At 46.9% G+C, this 15,459-nt stretch overlaps 6 protein-coding genes across 6 annotated transcripts; 2 read left to right on the forward strand and 4 right to left on the reverse strand.

Annotated features, from left to right (window-relative positions):
* Positions 1-133: 133 nt before the first annotated feature.
* Positions 134-1,420, forward strand: CNA05700 (expressed protein). Its single transcript, XM_024656314.1, has 8 exons — positions 134-250; positions 311-335; positions 397-542; positions 646-746; positions 813-832; positions 897-1,151; positions 1,195-1,228; positions 1,278-1,420. The coding sequence occupies exons 3-6, from the start codon at positions 415-417 to the stop codon at positions 975-977; spliced, it is 330 nt and encodes a 109-aa protein (XP_024511947.1). The 5' UTR covers positions 134-250; positions 311-335; positions 397-414; the 3' UTR covers positions 978-1,151; positions 1,195-1,228; positions 1,278-1,420.
* CNA05710 (conserved hypothetical protein) lies at positions 1,385-2,587 on the reverse strand. Its single transcript, XM_024656315.1, has 4 exons — positions 2,073-2,587; positions 1,946-2,015; positions 1,664-1,890; positions 1,385-1,609 (listed from the first exon to the last, which is right to left on the reverse strand). Exons 1-4 carry the CDS (start codon positions 2,191-2,193, stop codon positions 1,470-1,472), a joined length of 558 nt encoding a protein of 185 aa, XP_024512096.1. The 5' UTR covers positions 2,194-2,587; the 3' UTR covers positions 1,385-1,469.
* Positions 2,588-4,354: 1,767 nt separating this feature from the next.
* CNA05720 (hypothetical protein) lies at positions 4,355-5,394 on the reverse strand. The gene is made up of 5 exons (XM_566892.2): positions 4,992-5,394; positions 4,901-4,935; positions 4,770-4,850; positions 4,679-4,710; positions 4,355-4,626 (listed from the first exon to the last, which is right to left on the reverse strand). Exons 1-5 carry the CDS (start codon positions 5,265-5,267, stop codon positions 4,535-4,537), a joined length of 516 nt encoding a protein of 171 aa, XP_566892.1. The 5' UTR covers positions 5,268-5,394; the 3' UTR covers positions 4,355-4,534.
* A 3,121-nt stretch (positions 5,395-8,515) lies between these two features.
* On the reverse strand, positions 8,516-9,745 carry CNA05725 (hypothetical protein). Its single transcript, XM_024656100.1, has 6 exons — positions 9,526-9,745; positions 9,352-9,480; positions 9,079-9,291; positions 8,951-9,024; positions 8,824-8,896; positions 8,516-8,760 (listed from the first exon to the last, which is right to left on the reverse strand). The coding sequence occupies exons 1-6, from the start codon at positions 9,665-9,667 to the stop codon at positions 8,636-8,638; spliced, it is 756 nt and encodes a 251-aa protein (XP_024514172.1). The 5' UTR covers positions 9,668-9,745; the 3' UTR covers positions 8,516-8,635.
* Positions 9,746-9,898: 153 nt separating this feature from the next.
* On the forward strand, positions 9,899-13,089 carry CNA05730 (4-amino-4-deoxychorismate synthase, putative). Its single transcript, XM_566893.2, has 12 exons — positions 9,899-9,981; positions 10,028-10,121; positions 10,173-10,254; positions 10,302-10,400; positions 10,452-10,605; positions 10,665-10,783; positions 10,832-11,161; positions 11,212-12,258; positions 12,331-12,505; positions 12,567-12,650; positions 12,717-12,794; positions 12,862-13,089. Exons 1-12 carry the CDS (start codon positions 9,930-9,932, stop codon positions 12,975-12,977), a joined length of 2,430 nt encoding a protein of 809 aa, XP_566893.1. The 5' UTR covers positions 9,899-9,929; the 3' UTR covers positions 12,978-13,089.
* Positions 13,090-13,537: 448 nt separating this feature from the next.
* On the reverse strand, positions 13,538-15,392 carry CNA05735 (hypothetical protein). Its single transcript, XM_024656101.1, has 5 exons — positions 15,250-15,392; positions 14,993-15,181; positions 14,794-14,910; positions 14,217-14,724; positions 13,538-14,157 (listed from the first exon to the last, which is right to left on the reverse strand). Exons 2-5 carry the CDS (start codon positions 15,030-15,032, stop codon positions 13,782-13,784), a joined length of 1,041 nt encoding a protein of 346 aa, XP_024514173.1. The 5' UTR covers positions 15,033-15,181; positions 15,250-15,392; the 3' UTR covers positions 13,538-13,781.
* Positions 15,393-15,459: the final 67 nt, after the last annotated feature.

A 15,459-nucleotide genomic window follows, 5' to 3' on the forward strand; every position in this document is an offset into this window, starting at 1 on the left:
ACTATTATAGAATCTGAAAGAATATGTAAAAATCAGCCACGCCACAAACGGTCTCTCTCCGAATCCTCCGTTCGGCCGGGCTCCCATTTTCTCGCTCATCCAACAAATACTACAATTCCCCGGTGGATTGATAGTTCAGACGACACTGCATGATGTTTGAGTGTGGCTTCGTTGGCCCGCTCGGACAATAAGAAAGACGGAAGACGGCACGGAAGCCGGGGTGGGCTACATAGCCATTCGGCGTGCGTGCGTGAGTGACGCACACGCTCACTGCCACGACAGAAATAGATCGTCTTATACGCTATATAAGCTCGCAATCATTGAAATTTCATCGTGTAGAAGAACCTCGTCTCCTCACCGTTTCAATCATATTTATAGCTGATCCCCACGTAAAAGCACGCCCTCTCCAACAAGATGTTCACCCCGAATGCTTTCACCGCTCTCATTGCCCTTTTGTCCACTACTTCCCTTGTATTGGCCACCGATTATAGGTTACTCGTTAATAAACCTTCTTGTCAGACCATAGACCAATTCAGATTCAAGTGAGTCGCGTCTTAGAGGTCTGCGCCCTCCTAAATCACAATCATGATGTCGCCCATCGTACTGCCGCTGAGACCTTCTGTCCCCCATTTCAATCTACGCTAGCTTCGAGACACTATGCCCGGTATTCGAGACCTCTAATACAACAGAATATAAAGGCGGCTTATACTTTTATCCGGGCGACTATCAAGGACAAAACGCCGATAGTAAGCCCCTCATCCATTTTGGTCACGAGAAGCTCACTGTGACGGTTTATACTTGATTTATTGTAGCTCAAGCTCGGGTATTCTGCGTAAGTCTACAATCTCTGCTCCACAGCTTAAATGTGGGAAGCTCGCTGATTCGAGATCTACTAGACATACGTCAACAGCACTGACAATGTCGTCTACTCTGTCACCTCTGAGCTCGTTACCTCACTTGGTGGATCGATCGCCTGAGGGGTGATCATACATTGGTGGTCAGATACTGAAAAAACACAGTACAGGTAGTTTACCTCAGCAGTAGAGACAAGCCGCTTCGTAGCATAATTGGATAAGGGAATGCAAGCTTTTTTTCATTTCCTTCGGGACAACTAGCCATATTTTTTTAGCCTCTGGGAATGTATTGCAGACGTGAGCTCTCTATTCAGACTTGCGGCAACTGATGCCCTCTCAGAATATCCTCCGCCGTAGCTATACTACGTCCCTTGGTAAGTGGAATCTTCTTTAAGCCGCTTAAACTAAGAAATATGTCTCCAGACTCTCGTTCAAACAGGAAAATAAAGCTCTTGTAGTTTCACAGCTCCCTAACCCTTTCATTGTCGTCGGCATCGTCAGTGTCTTTGTTCTTGAAGATCTGTCGCTCCACAAAATTAATACATGATGCATATGTATGATATGGACACTACAGTCTGCCATATCTTTGTAAATATTTTCGAAAGCTGTTCTGTCTTAATTGTTAGGGTAAGGAAGCTCGAAGAATACCTGATTGTCATTGTTGTCGGCACACTCCCAAACCTGAAGCTCCTTCACAATGACATAGGGATTTTGATTAATCTGCCCTGATCCTTCCTTCACGTCGAGGCAGAGGTCTTAAGCATGGCATGTCAGAATCAAAATATTCATAGGAATAAACCACTGCTCACCAGTGGAGTCGAGCTGGATCTTGTCCTGGGCACTATAGTTCCATGTCTGTTTTTGCCCGTTTCCGCAATGGTCGAGGGTTAAACTGGACCCAGAAACAGGGTTATCACCCGCAGAGAGACACATGTCGCCAATCTTGTTTTGGAGAGAGATAGGCCCAATAGAGTCGTTCGTGACGTTCCAGAGCTGCAAAGGGGCCCAGGTAGCTTCATTGGGTTGGCAATAGGCGCTAAACAAAATGAGGGGTCAACATAAAAGCCCTTGCAGAAGGTAGAAGACTCTACATGTTCACAGCCGCACCATAGGCGGCGTAACCGTTGCCGACCATTATACAGAGATCAGAGCGCCCGTAAGCTGGGAGATTGTGACTTAATAAATAAGGGAACAGTAACAGTTAAGTAAGGTACTCACGTCTAATACGACGACCATTGCCGGGAGAAGGATCTTGTACCTCAGTTGCCGCTGATGCAGGTGCCGAAGAGATGAAAGTAGAGGTCAATAACAAGGAGAGGAGCGCGATGATAGCCACCATGATGACGTTGAAAATTATCGGGGTTCGATAGTACCTAGCTCGTTGCTACTGTCCGTGGTAGTTGGAAGAAGTTACTGTTGCTGCAGGACTGGTTCTTGGACAGTAATAAGATGGTCTTTCTGGTTCTATCCGTGACTCCTTATTATACCAATTCTCCTTCATCGCCTCATCGACTTCTGATCTTATGAAAATGACCGGTAACGTTAGTACTGCACCCACAAGAGGTCCTTTGTTTGATATCTGCTGACTTTTACCGGGGGCTAGTGACACAGGAACGATGGATTAGCACTGAAGAGGTAGATGCCAACGACACCGCCCCCGAAGCCGACCGGAAACGGGATACTGGCCGAAGAAGATATGGGTTAGATATGGGTTAAATTGTGAACAAAGCTATGGGGGGGGGGGGGGGGGGGTATGGAGAAAAAAGGGAAGGTGATGAGGAACTCGTGGTATGATGTTGTCATCTATAATTTTTTTCGGGTTTCATAAGGGGCCCGATGATCAATGACTTGTTAAGTTTGTCACCAGGAATCACCGATCACCGCTTTACCGCATCTATGTGTGTCATCGGTTCGCCATTCTTTTCCAACGGGCTTTGTGGAAAAGGAAGAAAAGAAAATTGCCTTGCTACGATGATTTCAATGGGCGGACAATAACACCGTGACTGGCATGGTATGCAAGGCCTATTTTATAGCAAAGGCGTATCCAGCACATGCTTTTGTAATATATCGCGGAGCAGTCGGGAGACAGATAAGGAACAAATCATAAGCGGCTGTCAAAGCGCGCAAAGCATTTTTAGTTGAAGGGGATCTATTATGGTTTGCCCATCCACTGTCACGTCTGATTATCCCCGGCAGAGGGTTTGCCGTTTCTTCTTACCATTCGGCTGTAGTATATCTGCTTCCTCTTTTTTTCGCTAGACCACCCTGCGTGTCCCACTCATATCATTATGAGGACGGCGGAATAAGTCGCCCTTTGGGGAAACGAAAGGCAGATGATGATTTAATGCCCAGGATCACGGCAAAGGGATTAAAAGCAGGTAGGAGAGGGGGAGCGGGCGGAGGTAGTATGCCTTTTTTGAAAATATAGGAAAGTATAGAGTTGGGTATAGTACTCGAGTAGTGAGGAGACTTCAACGTCAGCAGCAGGAGCTATTATGGTTTATGTCATTTGTGCATCATCGATAACGTTAGGGACTACGCAGAAAGTAGGGAGAGACTTAATGAACAACAATGTCCGTGCGACTGCAGGGGAGGGATGGGGGGGCAGGTCAACAAGGCTGAACACTAAAGCTAATAGACATGGATCAAATAGGTACACTGCTGCAACCCGTCGGGTCCTCGGCAAACCATAAGCTTATCCGGACCGTAGGCTTTTCGGGTGAATGATGCCCATATACAGGCCTCAGACATAGGACATATCAACCAAGCAAGTTATGAGGACAGGGGAAGAAATAGCTCAAAAGGATAGTCAAACGAGACCAGACTTAGACGTCATGGGGAGACGTGCCAAAGAGCACCAATTTCATATTTTGCTGAAGCCGAAGGCCCGAGAAGTCAGTACGTAAATAGCCGCGCATCATCACCGATCCTCCCTGTCTATCTCACAAGCCGTTCCACCCGTTTTTACACTAGAGTACTCATGTTTGCTGCATGTCCTATTACGGTAGATGATGGGTTAAGGTCCTCATACGATACGACTAGTGTCCATCTTGATCCATGCTCTTCGTTCATTCCCTCAAACAATTGATCGCAGATCATAAATAAAGGGGGTAAATAAATAAAAAATACCCCAGGCGCCCGGCTTTTCTGTATCGCATGATATCATACCGGCTATCAGGAACCGTCTCCCGAAATGCCGAAATCTTATCGACGAAGCCGTTCTGTTCCTTACAGTTTCAGCAGGGCCGGTTGAATCATAGCTTCATGAACCTTTCGATTTCAGAAAGAAGGGCCTTCCCCTACTTGCGCAATGGCAGTAAAGAATAAAGCAAGAAATGATAATCTTGAGGATTGCTGTCGGCAAATTTCCCTGATAAACTCTTATTTTCAACGGGCAGAAACCAAAAGCATCTGTTGTTGAGTACCACATCTCGATTACTCGTGAGAATTACTTCATGGGTGCGTTTTGGAGATATTCATCAGAATCCTTGAATTAGTACTGTGCATACCTACATCTCGATTTCAGATAATAAAAGTGCTATATTCATTACACTACTACGTTTCACCAGTGAATGACTGTCCATCCTCATCATTCCTAAATATTATCGAATACGTGTTGATTATAACTGTTGGGCTGCTGTTACGAGGCATACAAATTGTGATCTTCAGAGTTTCCAGACTTAGTTACTCCAAGCAGTGCAAGTTCTAGAAGGGGTAGGGCCGGAGGATGTGGAAGAAGGAGCGGGGCCGCTACCGTCGATAATATTCCAAACTAAAATGGGGTTAGTTTTGAATTGGAACAATACATAGGGAAGATGACGAACCTTGGTTGGTGTTATAAGGAGTGCATTGGTAGCTTAAGATGGTTGTCAGTTACCATACATGATAGTTGGAGCAAAAAAAAGGAACACTCACGTCTGGGGCCCGTTGTCGCCCTCATCGAGACATTGGTTGCCGCCGGTGATGGCAATGCGCTGGTCACCAGTCAAAAACCAACTGAAGGGCCTAATAAGCAAGTGCGCAACATTTGAACGCTGGGTACTTACGTCTGCTGGAAAAGGCCAGGGTAAGAAGTCCAGATCTGCAGACACAAGATGTTAGCTAAGCCTAAGGCTAAAGAGGAACGGAGAGACGAACCTTGACACCTTCGTTGTTGTCACTGCCAGTACCAGCATCCAAAGCGAAGTTAGTGCCGTGAAGGATAACACTGCCGGACCCAGGGTTGATATCCCAAGTTTGGGCTTGATCACAGCTTACAGTGACGACTTGAACGCCGTTGCTGTAGTCGTTGCTGTTAGGGGATAGGCATTTGCTGTCTCTGGAGGACTGGATCTTGGCACCAGAGTAGCGTTTGGTGAGAGGGGTAGCAGACACGAGAGCGAGCAAGGGAAGAAAGGTAGCGAAGAACAACATATTTGGGGTGCTGGATGGGCTGGTTGGTGACAGTTAAACAAGCAGTGGAAGATAAGAAGAGAATTCAAAAAGCTTGATGGACGGGGTTCTCTATCTTATTCTGGAGGCTGTCTTTTATACGTTGTTTGCATCGTCCCAAAAATGGGGCTGTGAAGTGGTGGATATACCCTCACATGATATCGTCTTCTCTCTTCCGGCATGTCTCGACACAGCCTCTTGTTCTTGTCGTAACCGGTGACAGAAGGACATACGTAACTTTTAGACTCAAAGAATCAATTAATAGAAGAAACTTTCCGTTGTGCCGGCGGGAGTGTCATGACTACGAAGCCTAAAAATGGAAGCTGTTCATGTCAAAAGAAAGAGTACCCCCGAAGTCAACAGAATCAGATGTAAAAGCAGCTAACATATGAAGGCGATGCCCGCCTCTCAACTCCAGAAGAGATCTTCTAGGGATTCGTAGACATACATGATGGTGGAAGAGCAGAGTGACGAGTGACGAACGACTAGGCTATACACGCTTCAGCCTTGCTTAATATGGATCCTTCCACATTTGCGAGTTGGTGAGTTGCGGGCTGCTGGAAAAGGGAACTCAGCACCGGATACGCATCAGCTCCTGTCCCTTTCTTCCTTTTGATATATGAACCTCTCGCGTCTAGCCCTCGTCGTCACCCCCCAAATACTGCTAGACGAATCTCAAATTAACCATAAGGAGTATTTTGATGACCCTGCCAGATCATGAAGCGGCATTGGAGGTCAGCTGATGATCATTATTTGCTCTTTAATTCGGTCGGGTCAGCGTTGGATGAGTCCGGGCCCGCGTGGTAGCTTTCTAAATAAAAGTATTTCCATCGTCATTTTTTGTATAATGAGTGTTGTGTTGGTAGTACGTATGCAAGTTGACTACTTGCAGCAGGTAGTTCTCGTCCGCTTCCCGGAGAATTCATCTGATATAATCCCCTCTTTTTGCGGTGCAATTCTAACGGAAGTACGTACGTAGACGTGTTCCTTTTTGTCATTCACTAGGGGGAGGAGGAAAGTTGATGGTTCCTCGATTTTAACAATGGAAGGGTCATGGCTGTTCAGTTGGCCGGCACCTGGTGTTGGTGGTGCCTTGGTGGATACTGCGGATAAAACTGCTGATATTCGGCCAATTTTATTGCCCACGTCAGTTGGATGGTAAGTTTTCCTGCTGCACCTGCTTCCCTTCCGTCACCGCTTTACCCTTACCCTGCTGACGGAAGTTTTGGCTCCAGGTCTACTAATAACCATATCTGATGCGGTTTGCGGCGAACTTTTATGATATCATGCTCAGGACATCAAGGACTGGTTCCTCGAAGACCCAATATTGCCCCCGTCTTCGTTATTATCATAGTAATTAAGCAGTTATCAGCTGAGGAGGTGTGACTCGAGCTCAGCTGCTGATACGAGTTTGGCCAGATTATTTTTAGTGCCAAAATGCCGTGCCATGGTCTAATCATGGCAGAGTTGATCAACGACGAATAATATTATGAACTCCCTTGTTCTGTAGCAATTGTTGAGGGAAGGTCTTTCAACTGAATTAGCACTACTCTGTTTTTCATGCTCCCGACCCCGCTGATTATCCTCTGGCTCACCACAGGCTCATGTTGATCGACTCATATCTGCTGATGTATAAGCTGTGTAGCTGTGAAGGTGTGCGAATCCTCGCATTTTCCTGTCTAACCGAGTATATTAATTGATTATTAGGTGTTATTAGACTGTAGTGTCAAGGGTCTAGTATTATGGCCAATCATCCTCCTCCCAAGTAGTGATCTCCCTGCCTTGCCCTCATCCACCTGGACTCTAAAAAGTGGAAGCTACTATGAAAGGGAAACCATTTTAGTACAACGACTGACTGTCGCTCTGAATATTTAAATTTGAGCGTTGAAAACGTAACTAATAAACACTCCATTGCTACTATGTACGCACCACGCTATTCATAATTCTGCCGCTATTTATTCATGCACAATCTTTCAGACCGAAGAGGAGAACGTCCCCCCTCAGGCATGAATTGCGAAGAGAACAGCATACCTCGTAGCCCTTCATTCGCAAAATAGGAGCCGTGGTGGTTTGCACCGTTAGAACTTCCTTAGAAGATGTATGTATGTGTGTGGAAGAAGATGCGGCTCCTTCATGTATATGTCTCCACAACATTGGCATAGACAAAAAGGTACGACGATGGCCGATCATCAATGATGCTGATTTACGCCTGTGAGTTCCCATTAACGGCAGCTTCATACAGGAGTATCTACAGCACGGACGTCGACAGTAACTAATAAGCGGAGATCTGTTATCCACAATTTTTCACAATCGTCCTCCAAGGGTTTGTCTTCCCCATGCTGTTAAAGTCCAATTACGCGTACCCGCAGATCACCCTCAAAGGAAGAAGGATACCATAACTCTTCCCAAATTGCTCAAATCTCTCTCAAAACTCTCTTGCCGCCCTGTCTCTTCCTCCTTTTGTTGTATCTTTTCTGCCTACTCTATATGATATTGAGGGGTATCGTAAACGCCTTGCGTACCTCTCGTGGAGCGATCGGTGTTTGAGTCGGTTATGATGTAGGTACTGCGCGCTTGCGGCAATGAGGACCATTAATGGGGAAATAATAAGAGGTTGTGGTGCGCTCCCCGCTGAGTGGTAAGGAGGATGAATTTCCGTCCACGGACTGGACCAAAATGAAGCCATGGCCAATAAATAATTAGATTATGGAAGCCGACTTCCTTTGAATCAGTTAATGGACTATAATATGGTTCAGTTAACAGCTCTCCAGATGGCTAGAAAAAAGGGATCTCGTTACCGATATCACTTTTCTCGATATGTCCCCCTCTTAGGCCTCGGACCCAGTAATGGCCACTCATCTCGTCGGCGAATGCCTTATCCTTTAGAACGTCTCCCTGCGTTTAAAGCACATCCGAGAGATTTGACTCTTGTTATTTTTGTTCACTGATTGGCACGTGTGGCCAATTGTTGATTTTGGATGGAATGAAAAGTTGATACAGCTTTTGAATCTTGGAAGACATAGTAAACTGAGCGGGTAGATTGACGGAGGGTCGATGCTAACGGATCAGCTAGGCTCTTCGCTGTGGTGTGCTGCTGTTACAGCTCAGAAAGCTTGTAGGGGAATGGACGGATGAGTTGGAAGAATTATATGGAAGATGGTTGGAGGTCTTGGAAGGACGTCACGGGCTTATACTTTCGGCATTATCTTCAGCGGCTTCAAGCAATAATGTGCCGAGATCAATTCCGAAACATAATCGTCTGCAGTCGACGTTGTTTAATACATGAGCCAATGAGGCAAGCATTATGGTATAATAGCCCTGATCCTTGACAATTCATTTGGTCAATTTGATTATTCCGATTTTTTTCTCCATACGATGCCGGATGGTGAGATAATCCCGTCGAGCTGAAAATCCCAGTCCCAGGTGGGAACTCTTTCCCCATGAGGTAATATCTGCGGCTCGAGTGCAATAGCCACTGTGGGCAGATTAGCCATTTTTTTCTTGAATCACATGACCAGATTGCACTTGCAGAACGTACTGAGTAAAGGACGAGGACGCGTGGAGGTGTATGATTGAAGAAAGCGGTCGTAATAGGCTTTACCTCGGCCAAGCTGCGACCTTCGTCAGACTCATGTTTCGTCTTATGTTGAGTGGTAGAAACGCACTCTATTACATTCTTCATCGAATGCGACACCCGGAATGAGGATCAAGTCCATTGGGGGGGCTTTCGGGCTCATAGCTTGGAACTCCATGAGCTTTTATTTTGATCGGGCGAGGCGGAACGCATACGTACCATCCTCCCGGAAAGATTTGTCCATATCTCTCCTCTCTACCCCAGGGTCCACGATCCCCCATCTATCTAGAGGACAATTTTCTAGATCTTGAGTGGAATACAGTCTGAGCATACGCATATCTTGTTCTGCTGATGGGCTGGAGAGCGACGGGGCAGAAGGGTTGTGGGTTCGAGAAGGGGGCGCAGGGATGTATGGGGTGTACAGTGAAGTTCCTAGGCAATCGAAGTAAGATTTGATTTTTAGGACATATAAAGCTGGATGAGCAGTATTACCTCGTTTGAGAAGATGATCTACAATCAAGTCCGTCCGTAATTCACCTTGTGCCATACTGAGATAACACCCAACAGAGTTTGCTTTCTTGAAAAAGTTCTGATCAAGCAGTGTACGGAAGACGTCTCTGGCTGAACTAATGTAAGCTTCTATTAATTATAATGTACATCACTCACACTGCTTATCAATCTCGGAATCACTCATGCCTTTGAGCGTCCGAAGCATGGTTTTGCGCAGTGTTGCTTTGAGGGCGAATGTTACAGCCATTTTGTCTTGTTCTTCTTGTCTCCCAGTGACACTGGGTTCCGGATTGCTCATTAGGCACTCCAAAATGAAAGTGTCAGGAGGGGTAATGGTCCGGTACTGGCCAAGATCTTAGTATCTGTGGACCTTATTGGTTTGTGGAAATAGCATGGTGATGGGGAGATGGGGCCGGAGAGGATTAGAAAGTGATGATGTGGGGACTTGAGGTGCGGCGACTTCCGGTGGTTGAGCTGGATGGAGATGTTTTAGAAGTTAGTGAGTATCTTCTGTTTTTCCGAATTGTTTTTCGTCGAGATTCTTGGCGCAGAGAGTGACGATGGAGCCTCCACCGCTGCCCCGGACGCTCGTGCTAGACTACTATGATTCATGTGAGTAGTACATGGTGGAGCATGTGGCGCCGGCTCACTTCCGCAGACACCAACAACCTGGTCACCCTGCTCACCCGCACCTACGCGGACGCCGACGTGCTGGAAAAACTCGTGGTGGTGAAAGCGGACGAGTACACGTGGTGAGGCCCCGCCCCCTTCTCCAGCCTCTGACCGCTTCTAATGCCGTGTAGGGACGAGTTTCAGCGCCTTGTCCTCCCCAACATCGATTGTGTCATTCTCTCCCCCGGGCCAGGCCGCCCCGATAACCCAGCAGTGAGCGACCTCTCCGTCCTCCGCCTTTATCCCTAACCATCCCGCAGGACATAGGTTTTGCTCTCCAGCTGCTGCGTCTACATCCGCTCCCAATCCTCGGAGTCTGCCTCGGTCATCAAGCGATCGGCGTAGCCTTTGGTGGGAAGGTATCTACCAGGTTGCCCCCATATATGTGACCTTACTAACGCCCTGTAAAGATCATTAACACTCCCAAAATCACCCACGGGCATGTCATTCCTGTCGCTCCGGTACAACCTCCCATTGGGCTCTTCGCCTCTCCTTTGTGGAAAGCTGGTGGTGAAACCCAGTTTGATGTGGTCGTTTACAATAGTTTAACAGTAGACCCGATGAGTATGTCAGATCACTCCTCTTCTAATCGATATACCTTGCTGATATCTCGATATCTCTAGCTCTTCCTCAGGATCTTGAGGTGACAGCATGGTCCATTCCTTCACTTGATCGACCAGCTAGTATCCAAGGACTGAGGCATCGACTGTACCCCATATGGGGTGTACAATACCATCCAGAGGTAAGCTTTCGGTCGTCGAAGTGATACCATCACTTATAACACTTACAGTCAATCTCTTCTACCTGTGGCTCATCGCTACTCGTTTCTTTTTTGGACGAGGTCCACAAAATCAATAATCAACCTAAGTCCTACCCTAACCTTCTTCCCTCGATCGTCTCTTCCTGCGCATATCGTGTTGTCAAGGTTGGATCAAAAACCGCATCCCATGACCCATCACTCACTACGTTAGTCTCTTCATCAAAGCTCGAGAAAGTGAGCAAGGCGTTTGATGGATTGGGCAGAGGTTTAACCACGGAGGATGTATTCCAGCGTCTCGTGAGGGAGCCGCCAAGAAAAATGGAGAAAGCTGTAGCAGAGATATGGCTTGACGGGCAGACAGTAGGTCTTCATAACCCCTCCAAGCAATGGATTTTCATTGACTTTTGCAGCCTACTCGCCCAACTACTTCTTCACTCGCTTCCCCGTCTTTCCTTCTCACATACTCTCTCACCACTCGTACTGTCACACTTCACCGAGCGGGATCCACTCCTAGCATTCTCCCTCTCTCTGAAGATATCACCTTTTGGGAGTGGTTCTCCGCCGGGCAAGAAGCCATAACCCGTAATCTCCATTCTGCCATAGAACCACGAATAAGCGGCTGGAGAGGAGGTTGGGTAGGCTGGTTTGCGTATGAGATGAAGGAGGAGAGCCTTACGGGTTATCGAAGACGGAAAAGGGGAGAGGGCGAGGAAAAGGTAGATGCCTGTTGGGGATGGACGGATCGATTCTTAGAAAGAACCCCCAAGGGAGAATGGGTAGCGAGGGGTGTGGTCAGACAAGATGCAGATCAACTCAGTGGGATCGAAGGTTGTGACATGTTGCGCTGGTTGCAAAAGGAAGGCATCATCCTCGGAACCACCCAGGATGAATGGGAAAACTACGTTCAATCTGTGTCAAACGTCCTCGACGCTAGGGGTGAATCGTTCACATCCTCCCCGTTACCCAGGTTCCATCCCTCCAGCTCAAGCGACGCCTATCAAAAACAAATTGACTCATGTCGCGAGGCCATTCGCCAAGGGGAGAGTTACGAGCTTACCCTCACCACTTCCTTTTCCTCCACCCCTTCATCTTTCGATCCTTTCGCTCTGTACTTGCACCTTCGGAAATTCAACCCCGCCTATTACTCTACCTATATGAGTTTCCCCGCCCTCTCAACCTCTTCATTACATGGCAGCTCAGGAACACAGGGTATCACCATCCTCTCAAGTTCTCCTGAACGGTTCTTGAAAATCAACTCCTCCAGACAAGTGGAGATGATGCCCATCAAGGGAACGAGAGCGAGAGTCAAGGAAGACCAATGTATATGTCGACCTGGCATCGGGTGTGGGGGAGAAAACCCAGGCTCGGTGGAGTGCAAACAGGAAGGGAGAAGGGAGGATGAGCGAAGAGGGAGAGAATTGGTTGAAGATGTCAAAGAACGGGCAGAAAACCTCATGGTCAGTCAAATCCCCTCTTGTCCTCAGCTTTACAAAAGGAAAATACTAATATAAAGTGATTTTGTTGTTCAGATTGTTGATCTTATCCGATCCGATTTACTCTCATGTTGTATCCCGTCAACAGTCACCGTTCCAAAACTTATCGCTCTTGAATCCTATGGGGTGCATAACCTAGTGACAACAGTGCAAGGCACGTTGGCAGATAATGTTGGGAGTGTGGAAGCTGTCAAAAGATGTTTCCCGCCTGGTATGTATCTAGATAAAAACTAGCTTGACAGATTGCTGATCAGGTTCAATGCTATTGATAGGTTCCATGACGGGTGCACCGAAGTTGAGGTCAGTACAGCTTTTGGATGAGTTTGAGAACCATCAGCGAAGGGGCGTATACTCCGGTAAGCTATCAATTCTAACACGTTCTCAGGCAATTGTGTATACTGACATAAACGTCTTGTTATCAGGTGCTTTGGGTTACTTTTCTGTCGATGGAGTCACAGATCTCAGTGTTGTCATTCGTACGATCGTAGTCGAGGATAATCGTATGTTAATCTAGTCTCATATTGGCAAACTTATGTAACGGGACTGACTGAACTCGACCATGAATAGGATTAAGTATCGGGGCTGGAGGTGCCATCACCTGGCTATCGGATAGGGAGAAGGAATGGGATGAGGTGTTGACCAAGGTGAAGTCTGTAGTTGGAAGAATAGAGGATGGAGAATGACATGCTGGCGACGGCATCACATCTAGTTATTTGGGCATTTATGGGTTTATTATCATCGCGTAGGAAGCATGCATGTACCTAAGATGTACGTCCAGTTCGAAAGCGTATCTTAGGTGATAGGAACACCCACTATGAACACTCTTCGTCGGCTCGATTCGGTTTTGAAATTGTGCCAGGATAACGCTTGGGGACCATTCTCCTTGTTCGCTCGACAACTTGTCAGTATCCTTCTCCCATTGTTTTCATTGATAACGATGGACGGAGTCGTATCTCGGAAACGATAAGAATATGTTGCCGTTATCAGTGATAATTGACGAAAAAATCGCCGAAAAACAATTATTATTAAACCGCCCGCCGCTAAAAATGGTGGTGGTCAGTTGTGGGAAAAATCGGCGAAATACTATCTTGTCATGACTGGACGGACTGCTGATTAGTTGACGGTTTGTACGACGACTAAAAATGGCAGCGAAAAACGATATGAGGCCACCAACATTGTCGTAAATTGAGTATTATGAACGGACGGTTCGGTTACATGATGTAAAAGATAAAAGGATTCTCAGCATGCATATTTTTTCCGTCGGGAATCCTGAGTCTCCTCCCTGTTCCCCCCCTCCGCGATGTTGACGACTGACGATCTGCTGCTATAGATTTGTCCATATCCCATGTTGTACCGACACTAGCTGAAGTTAAGTAGATAGGTATCACATTCCGTACCTTGCAGTGTCACATCTAATCCAGGCAAGTTGAACCATCCTTTGCACGATACCTAGTACCTAACACTAGGACCAGCCCGAAGATTTTCGGTCAATCATACACAAATTTGGTTATCACCACCATCTCTGTTACCCACACTATATTCTCTTCAACCCCTTCAGGTGCTGAGGTAAGTGTCGGGTCAAAGCTTGAAGAAATCGAAGAGGAAGTATCTTTGTAGTTTAGGGTCCGGACTGATTGGCTTCGAGATTCTGCCGACGTCGATGTTGAAACGCCGTTGTCAGTTTCGGAGCAGAACGTGCCAGAATCGACGAGGGGGGATGATGGAGGGGAGGAGGAAGAAGAAGAAGACTCTGTCGATTTGAGAGTATCGTTATTTTTCAGCCAAGCGAGGAGGTAACAGTCGTTCATCGCGGTATCGTATGTGTAGACTACATCATCTCCCCAGGGATTGAACAATGCCACCCTAAACGGCCGAACGTCAATATAACGTATATCGACCATCTATGAGGTAGATGCGCTTACATCTTGGTTCCATTCACTGCGATTGATGTATTCAGAACTGCATAAGCATGGCCCCCTACAAGATCTACCGCGCCGGTAGGTAAGGTCTGGAGTACCACCGGTGTTTTCGTCCCCTTGTTCAGCACTTCCCAAGCTTCATCCCCCAGATCTCCCTTGAACTTCCACGCCGCCTCTTTTCCCGTCAAAATCTGCAACGCATTGGTTACTCCTACAGGATTAAGCGAACCATTTGTCGACGGAAGTGTACCAGAATACACGGCAGCAGAATCGTATGCACCCGGCCACCATGCAGTAGAGGTATCTTCGTTATCGTTGTTTATCAGTTGGGAATGGTATGTCACAGGGACGACTTGGGCAGTAAGGGAAGCGTCATCGGTGAAGATGGTGACTCTGACGTCGGTGACGCTCTGATCGGATGAGCTAGAGTAAGCGAATTTAGATTTGACGAAAAAAGGTGAAATCGTGGTGATTGCTGCCATAGATGAGAGCCAGCCACAATCTCCTTCATCTGTTATAAGGCTGTGAGTAAGACGAGTTATGAATACTGACGATGGAGCGTATAACGGAGGAGGCTCACGTTGTCCAATATCATCCCTGCTCGGCATCCCGCTCGCTCCAAAAAGAGGCGCACCATCACGCTTCCAGACGGTCGGCGGATGTGACAGTGTAGGTATTGCTTGCGTCCATGTCAAAGCTGCTTATAGTCATAAGTCATCCCACTGATCGGATAGCTTTTGAAAAACGTCATTCAAATAGAAAAGATAAGGGGAACGTACCATGAGAGAATAGAAGAGTGATAAAGAACGTATTGATCATCTTGACAAGGTGTGTTATATGGCCAGGGTGTCCCTCGTCCGCCAGGTAGCTTTTGATAGGGTATGATGAAAGGAAATTAATTCTTGAGTTGAAGACATAGCCTGCTCAAAAGATCGCTCAAGGGTGATTCATATACTAGCTTCCGGCCTCTGTTATCAGCAGTCAGTTTGGAAGGAGACCACAAAGGAAGCCCATCCTTGGCTGGATTATTACCCACTTTGGGAAGATTCTGAAAATCAGTTCCTTTTGGCACTTGTAATTGTCCCCTTCGTGAACTCATCCAACTGGGGGTACAAGGGGAGTTGAAAAGGTTTTCATGCTCCTTTCATACATGCTTAATTTCATGCGCGTCAATATGGGTCGGTCAGTGCAATGGCGTTCTACAGGAAACATAAAAAACAGGCAAGCTTTTTCAATAATCAGTCTT

This window comes from Cryptococcus neoformans, chromosome 1 (assembly GCF_000091045.1).
Source record: "Cryptococcus neoformans var. neoformans JEC21 chromosome 1, complete sequence".
In the NCBI taxonomy this organism is placed as follows: Eukaryota; Fungi; Basidiomycota; class Tremellomycetes; order Tremellales; family Cryptococcaceae; genus Cryptococcus; species Cryptococcus deneoformans.